General features: G+C 47.0%; 1 protein-coding gene and 1 long non-coding RNA gene across 2 annotated transcripts in view; one reads left to right on the top strand and one right to left on the bottom strand.

Annotated features, from left to right (window-relative positions):
- LOC134380075 (uncharacterized) overlaps positions 1 to 3,277 on the bottom strand; it is a 73,783-nt gene extending 70,506 nt beyond the window's left edge. The window contains exon 1 of the long non-coding RNA XR_010023850.1: positions 2,545 to 3,277. This is a non-coding gene — a long non-coding RNA (uncharacterized LOC134380075). The remainder of the gene's footprint in view (positions 1 to 2,544) is intronic.
- A 1,553-nt stretch (positions 3,278 to 4,830) lies between these two features.
- The window catches only part of MKLN1 (muskelin 1), a 335,447-nt gene continuing 326,744 nt past the window's right edge, over positions 4,831 to 13,533 (top strand). Inside the window, exon 1 of the mRNA XM_063099596.1 lies at positions 4,831 to 5,014. Within this exon, the coding sequence (XP_062955666.1) occupies positions 5,012 to 5,014 (3 nt within the window). The 5' untranslated portion in view covers positions 4,831 to 5,011. The remainder of the gene's footprint in view (positions 5,015 to 13,533) is intronic.

The following is a 13,533-nucleotide window of genomic DNA, read 5'->3' as shown; positions in this document are numbered from 1 at the left end:
TAAAGGTACATTTTTTTTCAACGCAGCATAGTAATGGTTGAGAGTATGGGTTTTGGGATCAGCGTTCTTGGTACTACTCAGGGAGTCCTCTCCCATTAACTCTCACTCAACCTTCTGGGCTTCAATTTCCTCAACTCTAAAATGGAGGTAACAGTATTTCATCAAGTATATCCATGTTTGCATAGCCACAGTGCCTGGCACATTGACACTCCATCTAGTGACGTATTTTGTCCCTAAATACAGACGATTTCACAACTACCTATTTTTTCAAGCTGGTTACCTTTATAAGTTCTCACTCGTCAGTGTGCATCAAAATTACTTAAGAGGGTTTTAAAAATACACTATGCCAAGGCCTTACCTGGATACGGGTCCAGTTGGTCTGGGATTGAGCCAGGCATCGGAATTCTTTTTAAAGCTCTCCAGCTTATTATAATATGCACCCAGGATTAAGCATCACATGCAGGTCTCTGTATGTCCACACTGATACACACACCTGTCAGGTCCGCACTGCTTCTGAGCGACTCAGCACAGGCCGGCCCTCCAGCCCGGGGGGCACGAGGCTCGTCTGGATGTTGCGGCGACAACCCAACCACTGCTCACGGAGGACCAGACAGCGCCTGCATCCCGGCGCTGTCGGGGGCCATCTGGGGCACACGCCCCCTCGCCGCGTCCCCCGCAGTCCCCGCGAGCGCCGGGCCCTCGGGCCGCGCGCGTCACCGCGCCCTCGCCTCCCGCGCCCCGGCCCCCTCCCGCCGGCGACACGTGACTCGACACGCGCCAGCTGCACGCGGGCTCCACGAAAACAAAAACAGAGGCGGCCGGCCGGGCGGCGAGGGCGCGCGCGGGGGCGGCGGGGCGCGGGCGGGCGCGCGTCCCCGCTGCCACTGCCCGGCGCCGCGACCGCGCCTCCGCCTCCCCGGGCGCCGCCGGCCGCGCGCCCCGGCCAGCCGGGGGCGGGAGGGCAGCGGGCGCCACCCTGTTTACCGGCCCGGCCCCGCCCGCGCCCGCGCCCGGAAACGGTCTCCCGGGAGACGGCCGGCGAGTGCGCACCCACCCGAATGCGGAGCCCGAATCCAGCCAGCCGCCTGGCCCGCCGCGCGCGGCTGCTGCGTGTCACCCCCGTCACGACTCGGCTACGCACTTGGCCCCCGGCGCTTCCGTAGACCCCTCACGTGGCCGCCACCTCCCTGCCGCGGCACTCCCCGGCGACCGGGGCTGCGAGCCCTCGCGCTCTGAGGGATCCCGAGCTTGTCCCCACCCCGCCGCGGACGTCACCCTTCTCGGACCACCCAACCCACACCTTCCGCCCGGGGCGGGGTAGGCGGGAGATGGCTACAAGCTGTCAGGAGCCTCAGTTCTCCCGTGACGAAGCTCATCCTCTGCCACTCACCCAGCAGCAGCCTAGCTGCGAGCTGAGACAGACATTTAAAACGGGGGTTGGGGGGGGGTCTTCATTTTTCTCCCCAATTTGCAAAAAAAAAAAAAGAAAAAAGACCCAAAAGCAAAACAGAGAAGACGCAGCTCTCCCCACGCGCTCACTTTAAGACTTCCCACGTCGTCCTACCAAATGCAACAGACTTACCAAACAGAAATGCCCACCCCGCACACCTGCTGGCTGGGTCACCTGCCTTCTGCAAATCTGGAGCCCCACCCACCCCGCCTTCGGCAAACCTGCGCCCGCACTGTCTGGTCTCCCAAAGTCAGAGGGAGTCAGAGGGGACAGGCACCCCTCGCCCCACCCGGGAGCGCTGTGCCCTGCCGTCCCCCATCTCCAGAGCAAATCGAGGCATCCTGCGTCCCTCCCGGCGAGGAGAGGGACGGAACCCGAGGCCCGAGTTCCAGGGAGTTGCTGCTCCCCTTGGAGAACCGAGACACCGCGTCCTTTCTAATAAGCATGACCCCCCACCCCCCCGCCCATTTCTTGTTGACAGCGAAGGTGGGGGACGTGGGAGAAAGGAGAGAGTTGTCTCCAGGTTCGGGATGTTGGGCTCAGCGGAGTGAAGAGGTGGGATCTCGAAATGGAAACAGTCCCCCCCCCGCATCCCTTCCCTCCTCCTCCTCCTCCTCCTCCTCCTCTTCTGTTTACCTCAAGTTTGAATTTTATCTGCGCAACATTAGCTGGAATGCGGACATTGAAAAAAAACCCTCGCGCTCAGCCCGGCAGCAGCTCCGGAGGAGCCATGTGGCATCAAGCCACCGCAAAGAGGAAAAAAGTGCTCTGAGCAACACAAACATGGCGAAATGGCTTCGACATTCCCGCTTCACGCCACAGTCCTACCTTCCCTCGCTCGCCTCCCAAGCATCCCGGCCGGGAACGGCAGACCTCTCCCGGGGGGCGGCGAGGGCCCCCAGGGCGTCCTGGGGTGGGAGCGAAGGGCGTGCGGAAGGGGGAATAACCGAGGCCACGGGGGAAACGTTTCCAGTTGACAACCAAAGCCGCCTCGCCGGGGGCGCCTTTTCTCACTCCCGGAGATGGAAAAAGACAAGAACATTCCCATCCCCAAGTGCTGCCGGACCGGCTTTCTCCACCCCCCCAGAACTTACCTGTGCCCCGAACACACGCCGCTCAAATCCTTCTCTGTCCCTGCCTCCCGAGCGGGAGGTGAGGGGACAAATGATGCGCGTGTCGATCTGTACAACACACTCTCCGAGAGCCTCCCTGGGCTGACGACGAGGAGCGACGCAGACTCCGGGGACAGGTGCAGTGCTGGCCGGGGCCGCCGGCTGGAAGTTGTTCTTCGCGCGGGGGGCGGCGGCGGGGTCCCCCGGCTCCCTGCCCCCCGGCGTCACCCACTTGTCACGCCAGGCTGCTGCGTGCGCTCGGCTGCAGGAGAGGTGGCGTAGTTTCTCTTCCTCCCACCTCTTCTCACTCACTTGTTTTCGTAGCCGTGGGCTCCCCTAATGCTTTCCTCTCCACAATGTTGTTTCATTATATCATGTCCATCATGTGACACCGGAGAGGCCTCTCTATGGAAACTTAAAGGGGCTCCCACGTGACTGCAGCAGCAACAACAGCAGCAGGACTGGCGGCGGCGGCGGCCGCAGCGTTCGTACCACCGCCCACCGGGAGCCCCTCGCAGCATCCCGAAGGGGCTTCTGGCGCTGCAGAATCCCCGATCAGGGAGCCACGGCACCCGGGAGCTGTGGCGTCTGTGCCTGCGTGGAGCCTGTGCTCCTACATAGGAAGCCGAGCAGAAGGAGCGTCCTCAGATCCTTTCCTACAGTCACCAAACCCACGCTCTGTTAAAATGACATTTCGTGGCTCCTACTTTATTTCCCCTAAGAGCCATGAGTTTTCTATCAGGCCTGACTCAGTTTTGCAAAGTCGAAAAGAAAAACCGGATTTATCCCTCTGCGAGTTCAGTCCGATGGCCGGTAGAAGAGAAATGACAAAAAAACAATAACAGAAATAGAATCAGTCTGTTGATACATAATTACCATCACCACCAGCGTTCAGGCTTTCTGGAATTACATTCCTCCGTAACTGTGTTGATGATGCTTGCAGGAGGCAAAATGCAATGCAGTTTTTCTCTTCCGCAGCTATATTAGGGCTTTGTTGCTGACAACAGTAAAAACTTGTTTGTGTCAGGAAGTGAGGTACGAAGATATGACCTGGAAGGTACAGACAAAACCAAAGTGGCAGTTTTTGCATTACCTTTCTGACCACATTCTTTCAAATGGTGACAAGAAGCCGGTCTGCTGTAAACTGTGTGGAGCGCGTTTGGTGGGAAATAAAATAATGAGAAAAACATATTTATACCTTAATCACACTGTACACGCCAGGCACTAGAAACTATAGATACGTATACGTATGTATGTACAGAGAGAGAAAGCGAAAAGCACGTGCATGTTAATGATCTTTTGAACCACTAATTTTGTCATCACTTCTAGCATTTAACTCAACATTTAACAAACACTTGGCCAGACTGACTCAAGTCCAGTGACGAGTGGAAACTGTAAGAGTTTTGCGTGCTGTCGGTATTACTCACAACCCTTCTAGGGGTTCGTACCTAAATCTCTGCCTTCAAGTTTTTAGGGACCATGGCGATTTTATCCTGAACTCTAAGCTGGATGGCTATTTCTGTGTTTTAGTTGATGCTTTTCTATTTTATAAAGAAAACTGTTTGGATTGGCGGAATTACGAAAAAAAAAAAAAAACACTTCGCAGGAAACTGACGAGTGGGATGGGAGATCATTACTTCTCTTGCCTTCGCCTTAAATATCTCTCCATCCACCTCATCAGTTTGCCTCATCAGCCATGATGAATGGGCTCCACTACATTCCTTCTCATTCTGTAATACGTCCCCCAAGGTTTACCTGCCTGTCTCCTGCCCCTTCCCCTTTTCGCCCTTGCCTCCCAGCTCAGCCCCTTCTCTGCCTGGATGCTTAGCTCGGGCCTCCCCAAATCCTCCCTCCCCGCCCCCACCCCTTTCCTAGCTCAGTGTCTCTTCTCAGCAACTCTACCTCCTCACCTCTCTTTGACCTCCTTTAATCTCCTTCACAGTCTGGCCCTTGACTTCTGGGCCTCTTTTTTCTTACCTTCTTTACCTGAAACGTGCCGCCCCTTACTGGGGTTCTCCTTCACACCCTTCTCTCTGGTCCCATCCCTTCTGCAGCCAAGCCCCAGCATTCCTCCTCGGCTTGGCCTGGTCAGCTGGAGCCTCATCTGGTTCGCATGCCCCGGGGCTGGGAAAGGAGTGTGTGGTTGGTGCAAAGTGGGGCCAAGCATCCCCCCCGGGCTGTGGCCCCTGCCTCGCCCCCTCCGCCCCTCCCGCGTCCCGGTTGCGGCGCTTCCTGGGCGGATGGTTTGGACTTGCTGCAGCAGCTGCGGTTCTGCTGTGTCATGCAAGAAGGCGGCGGCGGCGGCGGCGGCGGCCGGAGCTCGAGGGGGAGGAGGGGAGGAACCTGATCCTCCGGTAGCGAAGGGCTGGAGGCAAACACCGAGCTCCCCCAGAGCCGCCCGGGAGCAGGGAGGGCTCCGCTACCCCGGGGGGCCCTCCCCGCGGGGCAGATGGTAAGTGGGGTGGCGCAGGTGGTCGCCTTGGGAAGGGAGCGCGCAGGGGGGTAGGTGGGCGGTGGGGAGCATTGGGAGTCACCCCAGTCCAACTGAAGGAGCCAGTGTCCAGCTGAAAGGGACCCGGGACATAATAAGAACCACCAGCCCAACGCAGCAGTCATTACTAATGGAATAACACCCCGCAGTTGACCCAGGCTGCACAGAGGGTGGAGTTGTGCATCCCGAACCCAAGACAGGCTGGAGGCAATGATTCAGGGTTTAAGAAACATCATCCCATCAGCCCTGGCGCTTTAGGGTACAGCCGAATAGCAAAAGCCAACAGACGCCAGATGCCGACAGCCTTGCTGCGCTTTCAGGGTTGTCTTGTTTAAAACTAGGGAAGGGGATGGGAAATCTGCCCAACCTCACTTTAGCCACGAAGATAATGCTCTTGGCCAGTGGCCTTGGACGGATAGCCTTTGGTGCAATTAAACAATCAATAGGGAAAAAAAGCTTCGTTCCTCTCACCACTCTCCTTCCCCAAGCTCCTTCCACCAGGGAGAAAGAAAACTTGTGTTATATTCCCACCCTCCCGACCCGGCTATCAGCCTCCCCTCCACACAAACCGCCCACCCCACCTGTGAGAGACGTTGCAATAGTGCTTCATGTTGGATGAGGAGACTGCCTTCCCCTCTGAACAGTTTCACCTCCGTCGCCCTTTACCCTTAGGGGATTCAGAAACCGAGAACTGAGAGCAGTGGAACGTAGGGACAGGCTGGGCACAGAGCAACATGACTTCTTTTACCAGAGTGCAGTTCTCAGAAGAACTTTTTTATTATTATTATTCCTTTCCCCTTCACTCTTAGAAATTTCGAAGCCCTTTTTAAAATATCATTTTTTAATGTCAGTTATACATTTAGAGGTAAGGGGTTGACGGGATTAACTGAAAGGCTAATGACTGTCTCAAAAGCACATGCTGTTGCTAGGGAACTCAAGCTCATCCTGCGCTCTAATCACCGACGTGTTACACGAACATCAAACTGCTCAGGGTGTTATTAAAATGAATGCCATTTGGTTAAAGGCATTCTTGCTTATGTTGTAGCATCCTGGATTATTATTGATTGCCTAACACCCACATATCTTGTTTTCCTAATTTGATTCTGTATTTGCGTCACTGCCAGGGACACTCAGACTAGACCAGCCAGGTTCACTTCCTGTTTCTCAGAACCGGTTTATATTTGGTCTCGTAGCACTAGCTGGTAAAACATTATCGAAATGATCCTCCTGGAAAGAAATCTTTGCTTTCCGTTGAAAACAAATTATCCCAATTAAATTCTAATTCCCATGGAAAACGTCATCATTGGAGGAATAAAGTAGACTGCCAGTTGCCATTTGAGAAAACCATTCTTGAAATGTAAAGCCTAGAAAAACTCATCATCTTTATTTCTTTTACCCAGAATCTTCATTCCTCCTCATTGAAACTAAAACAAACTCAAGTAGAGAATACATTTAAGTATGATATTTCTAAAAGAAAGCACAAAAAATACACATTGAAGCTGGGGAAACCATTTAGACTAAATAAGGCATAGAATGTAATGGAATCCAGGCCCAGGAAAGACAAATAAGCTTGGGTTAACACTGCGGCACTCAGAGAACAGAGTGTGATTACAAGGCTACACTACAAGTAGGAAACCCCATCACTCTGTGCACTAATTGTCTGTTTTACCAATTCCCCTATGTCCCTGGACAAGTCAACCTTGCCTTTTCCCCCCCAGTTCCTTCCTCTTTATAGCAAGAATATCACAAAAGCAATATTGTTAACATAAGCACTGTGTAGTTAGATTTGTTCTGATGTAGATAATCTGTTTAGATGGAACATAAAGCCCTTTGAAAAGGATGTATATGGAATTAGAGAAAGATCAGCCACTGAGCATCAGGAAATGTGCTCCCACTTCTCTTATAGACTGGATGACCTTGGGTGAATCATTATAGGTCTTCTCATGTCAGTTTCCTCATGGAAGATTAAATGAAAGTGCTTGACTGATGGATCTCTAAGATTCCTTCATTTACAAAATTCTGTGGTTAGACTGAACTCACTACACAAAATTTCAATTTTAGCTGAATTTTGCAATGTTAAATTTTAGCACTGAACCTTTAATACCTCTCCATTGAGCCCTTGGAGGAAATGATAAGGGGAGATGATTTGCGGTTGATGCATCAGTTTTTAGTGTCAGTCGCCAGACATGTAAAATCTACCTTGCTCCCAATGTACTTACTCTCTCCTTGCTTTGACGATGTGGGGGAAGCAATGACATAAGAGGTGCAAATGGATGTAAAAGTGTAGAGAAAGGTCTTTCAGTAATTTTATTTTTTATTTATTTAGGGAGGTGGTAAAATGCCACCAGTTTACTGCATATAATTGAATAACTCATTCATTCAACATTTCAGTCATTTTAGGTGTAGTTAACCCAAAGTACTTTGATGAGCAAAGTGTTAGAAGGATGGAGGAAGGGCTATACAAGAAATGATCAACTGACTCCTCATGGAGCTAATAACCTGTTTACCTGTATTTTAATTGGTGATAGGCAAAAATATACCTAGGTCAGATTTTAGAATTTTTCAGATTCAAGATACTAAGAAATAGTGTGAAGAAATGTGAGATTTATACCAGAGAGAAAAGACCTGGCATTGAAACCCAACTCTGCCACTTTATCTATTCATTGTTGAGTGCCTGTTCCGTGTCAGGTACTGTGGTAGGCACTGGGAATACAAACATGAAAAAGACACAATCTCTCCTCTGAAGGAACTTATAGTATGAGGAGACGGATGAGTCCACAGTTGATCATACAACAGGAAGAAGATATCTTCAGGGGAGCTCACAGGAAGGGTACCTAAACCTGCCTGACTGGGTGTAGCCAGGGTCTCCAACCACAGAAGATGAATCTTGAGAGGAGTTTTGAAGGATAATTAGAAATAAGCCATACAAGTGGGCAAGTTAAAGGGAAAGGTATTCCAGGCAAACAAAGGACTATGTGTAAAGACCTCGAAGTAAAAATATGTTCCCAATGAGTTGAGGGTGAAGAACAGTGCCCAGCAAGTACCGTAGTAGGTTCTCAGTAAACACATTGTGTGAATGCATGGTGAAAGCCCTGAAGGAAACATCCAGAAAGGTTAGCATTGTCTGGTATTGTGAAAGGTCTCATGTGTCTTCCTAAGAAGTTTGAACTTATCTTAAGGCCAATGGACAGCCATTGATGGATTTTAAGGAACATAGTGAAGTGTTCAAATGTCCATTTTAGAAAGATCACTCCAGTTTGGAGAATTTATTATGTAAGTAACACTGTCAGCAGGGAGACTAGTTAGGAGGTTGTTTTAGCATTATAGGAAAGAAATGATGGATGTCTAAACTAAGGCAACCAGAATGGAAATGGAGAGAAGAGAAGGATTCAAAATATATTAAGGATGTAAAACCAACTGAATTTGATTACTGATTATTTCTGCAGGATTAAAGAATGGGAGGAGATTTATGGCTTAGGTAAATGGGAGCATGGTGGTATCACTTACCAAGGTGGGGACCTCAGAAGGACAAGGAGGTTGTAGAGGGAAGGAAATGAGTTTAATTTTAAACATGTTGAGTTTGACGGGTCCATGGGACATCTCTGTGAAGCTGTCTACTACATAATTGAACAGGGGGTGTCTAGAACTCAGCAGGGAGATCTGTGCTGGAGTCATCAGAATAAGTGATAGTTCATGGAAGTAGATGAAATCCCCTAGAGAGAAGGTATAGAAAAAAAAGACCTACTATGGAGCCCTATGAAAAGAGCAATATTTAAAAAATAAGGAAAGAAAGATAAGAATAAGGGGAAGAATAGAGAGGTACAGAGAGGTAGGAGGACCAGGAACAAGTAGTTGCAGAGAAGCCAGGGGAGGAAATATCAACAGTATTAAATGCTAGAGAGTGGTCAAGAAAAGTGAGGACTGAAAAGTCCCTGGGTTTAGCAACAAGGAGGTCATTGGTGTGTTCGGCAAGAGGGAGTTTATTGGTAAAATGGGGAGAGTAACCAGGTTGCAGTGGGTTGAGGAGTGGATGGGAGTAGAGGAAGCAGACAGAGGAAGTTCTTTTAGATAAGAAGGACTCAAGGGCAAGTAAGGAAGGAAAATAAAGGTGCTGGGAAGAGAGTAGTTAAATTCATGGTCTGCGAAGTTAAAGCTGTATAGGAAAAGAATGAAACACTACAGTAATACAGAATTCATGATTGTTTTAGTCTTCTTCAAATTAAATGGCATGACCATTCGGTAGTTGCTCAAGCCAAAAAGCATGTAGACATTCTTGATTCTTCTCTTTTCCTGTTTTCACATCCAAATCCATGAGGAATTCAGGTCAACTCTACCTCAGAAACCTTTCCAAAATCTGTCTCTTTCTATCTCCACTGCTACCACCCTAATACAAACCACCATCATCTCTCTTCTGTGCTCCTGTAATAGCTTTCTAAATTGTTTTCCTGTTCCTGTTCTTGTCCCTTTCTCCACAGCACAGCTAAAGTGGCATAAATCATAAATCAGATCATACATCTTCTCTTCTTAGAATCCGTTCGTATCTTCCTGATTGCACTTGGAGTAAGGTCCAGTCTCCATTCCTGGCCTGCAGAGCTCTATGTGGCTTCCCAAACCACCTCTTCAACATCATCTCCCACCAGTCGACCTGACTCCAGTCACACCAGCCTTTTTGCTGTTCCTCAAACATTTTGAATTTGCTCTTGTTTTAAAGGTCTTATCCCAGATACTTCTTTTTCCTGGAATATTCTTTTTGTCATTTTGCTCTTTAATTGTCACCTCCTCAAAGAGGTTCTTCCTGGCTGGCCAGTTAGCTCAGTTGGTAGAGTGTGGTGCAGACAACACAAAGGTCAAGCATTTGGGTCCCCGTAACAAGCCAGTTTCAAAAAAAAAAAGGCCCTTTCTGACCACTCCACTTGAAGTATCCTTGTCTGTCCACCTTTCCAATCATCCTGTGGATTTTTTCATAGTAGTAGAACTTTATTACTGAAACTTTATTACTATTTGTTTTTATTGCCTACGGTTGAGAACCACTCCAAAACGTAAACTCTATGAGGATTTTTGGCACATAGTAGGCACTTAGAAAGGTTTGTTGGATATTTGTAGAAGGAAAAACACAAGAGCAGCAGATTACTAGACATTAGAGGCATTAAGGATCGGAGTCTGGTGTTTTTGAGGAATCGCCAGTGGCAATGGATTACCAGGCTTTTAAGGTTTCAGAAGTGGAAGAGTTACTAGCCGTGTGGCCTTGGACATTCACATTCTCTGAGCTTTGCTCTGTGGTTAATAATACTACAGGCTGCTATAGTTTGGATATTTATTCCAAAATTCATGTTGAATTTGATTCCCTATGTGGCAGTGTTGGGAGGTGGGGTCTAGTTGGAGGTGTTTGGATCATGACCTATCTGGGGAGTGAGTGTTCCGGGAAGAGCAGGTTGTTAAAAAGTCTAGCTTCCTCAGTCCCTCTCTCTTGCTTCCTCTCTCGCCATGTGATCTCTCTCACATGACAGTTCACCTTTGGTTTTCTGCCATGAATGGAAGCAGCCCGAGGCCCTGCCAGATGTAGCTGCCCCAGAATCATGAGCCAAATAAACCTTTTTCTTTATGAAATACCCATCTCAGGTATTCTGTTATAGCAACACAAAATAGTCTAAGACATGTGCCTCACAGGACTAGCAGGCAAATGAAATGAAGTAGTATAGGTAAGGCAGTCTTAGCAACCTATATTCAGGAAGTCAGGACTTCTACAAATCAATCCATAAACTTTACACGTGGGCTCCTCTATAATGGAGTTAGCCCATGATGATTACTTATTATTAGAACAAAAAACTGACTAAATCGTGACTTTTTAAAAATGCCAGGACATCCGATGGAACCAGAAAATTAGATTATTTAAGATGAAATCAAAATGCTCCTACAAACCAATAAGAAAAAGATCAAAAACTCTGGAAAACTGGGCAAAGGGTAGGACAAATAAATTGCAATCAAGGAAATACAAAGGATCTTTAAAATATGTAAAAATGCTCACCCTTTCTCCTAACAGGAGACAGGCACATTGCAGTTGCAGTGAGAAATATTTTTTACATATCAAGTTGACAGAAATCAAAAAAGTTTCATAACGTACTTGGCTGGCCAGACTGGGAAGCAGGCATTTTCTTACACTGTCAGCAGGAGTGAAAGTTGGTACAACCTCTGTGAAGGGCAACCTGGCAGTATTTATCAAATTTTTCACTGTACAAAGCCTTTGACCTAGCAATTCTACTTCTATATATTTATCCAATAGATATACTCACACATATATGCAAGGATGGCTCTTCTTGGACCTTCACTGAAGCATTATTTGTAGTAGTTAAAGACTGAAAACAGGCATCAATAGAGAAGTGATTACATAAATTATGGTAGAGTTATACAACTGGAAGGTAGGCAGCTGTTAAAATTTGTGAGGCAATTCTAGATGTACTGATGTGAAAAGACCTTCACCGCACGTAACTAAGTTGAAAAATTAAGATGAAGAACAACATGTGTGTTTTGCTAGTATTGTGTTGCTTTTTAAAATACTACTTACCTTTTTTGGCCTCAAAAACATTATCTGTGGGAAGATAGAATAGAGCAGATATGGGGATGCAGCTTGCGTGTATATTTCAGTGATTCGTGTGAGAGATGATGGTTGCCTGGATCATTGGGTGGCGTGCACAAGGAGAAAAATAATCACAGTCAAGAGTTATCTTAAAGAATTTGATGATTGATTGGAAATGGCAGGTTATGGAGAGAGAGATGGTGTCGTGGTTGACTTGAGAGTTTTTCCAAAATGCATGAGCGGAGGTGTCAGTTACCTCAATGGAGAATCCTGGGACAGTGACAGAATTGCAGGGTAAGATCAAAAGTTCTAAGTGGAGATGTCCCCTGTAGACTTGTAGATATGGGCCTGAAGTTCAGAAGAGCTGCTGAAACTGGATTTATATATTTGGAAGAAGATTGCCTAGGGAGGGTAGATGGAATCAAAAGGAAAGTGGGCCCAAGACTAAACTCTGATCATTTAGAGATTGGATAGAAAAAAAAGCTGGTAACGGAGACTGAGAATCAGAAACCAGAGAAATAAAACCAGGAGACTGTGGGGCCAAAAGAAACCAAGAGAAGACTGTAGTGAGGATCAGCATTACCAAAAGGTTGAGGAAGATCCTTGTAACTTGTTTCTCTCATGAGCCTTAAACTCCTTGACAGTTGGCATTATTTTATTTCTTTTTGTATCTCCAGGGGTTTCCCTGTGCCTCACATATAGTAAATGATCGGTAAACTTGAAACAGTAAATGATCAGTTAAGATGGAGAGAGAGGCAAAGATACACACAGAGAAAGACATACAGAAAGACAGTAGAATTTATGTCTGGTTCTCAAAAAGTAAATAAATGACACATTTCCTGAAAGTTTACTGCAAACCAAACTTGATGTTATGAAACATAAGGTGGTTCTACTACCCCCCCACCCTTTTTTTACTCTACCTAATGCATTGATTGAGCTCTCATGATACCACATTGCTGCAATGTTAAGTGCCTTCAGAAAACATGTTGATAAGTGATATTCGCCTGTGTCTGGTCAATCTGAGTCACTCTTATTTTTATTTAGGTCGTACATGATGACAAAAAAAGCAATTTGCTTTTCCTCGTCTTTCTGACTCCATCACACCACCCTGAATCATTAGATGGGATGTGGGAAATCTGTTTTGGTGCCTCTGCAGTTCTGTAATACACTGTAACCACTCATAGGGAGCCCAGCCCCAGCTTCCCATCAAAGGGAAAGATGACTTTGGCAGGAAGAGACTCCTAACCTCCTAGACAAACCGCCAGCTTCTCAGTGTGTTATTGTTTCTGCTGCTGCTATCAGGAGAAAAGTTTTGACTTTGTTCTGGAAACATGAAAATCTACATAACAAAAGAAAGTGTCCAGAATTAGAAATTTTAGAAACCAGGATAATAGATGTAGTTTAAACAATATTAAAAATGTCATGACATCCTGTATTATTTAAGTAGACCAGAGGTCAGCAAACTTTTTCTCTAAAAGGCCAGATAGGAAATGTTTTAGGTTTTTCTGGCCATACAGTCTCTGTTCCAATTACTCAGTCCTGCTGTTGTACTGTGAAAACAGTCATAGACAATACCTAAATGAATGAACACAGCTGTGTTTCAATAAAACTTTATTTATGGACACTGAAATTTGAATTTCATATACAATATCATTCTTCTTTTGATTTTTTTCCTAACCAGTTAAAAATGCAAAAACCATTTTTAGTTCACAGGCCTTACAAAAACAGGGTATGGGCTGGATTTGGCCTGCGGACAGTAGTTTGACAACCTCTGATTTAGACAAACATGAAGATAATGTCATGAGAAAGATTTTCAGATTTGGACTTCTAAAGAAAATAATTTGTTTTATATGTATCCCTTCATCTTTGTTTTAACTTTTCAAATTTACTTCACCATATAAACACC

This window comes from Cynocephalus volans, chromosome 6, assembly GCF_027409185.1.
Source record: "Cynocephalus volans isolate mCynVol1 chromosome 6, mCynVol1.pri, whole genome shotgun sequence".
Classification (NCBI taxonomy): Eukaryota; Metazoa; Chordata; class Mammalia; order Dermoptera; family Cynocephalidae; genus Cynocephalus; species Cynocephalus volans.
The sequence above is the reverse complement of the archived record's forward strand: the minus strand, read 5'-3'. Positions and strand labels throughout refer to the sequence as shown.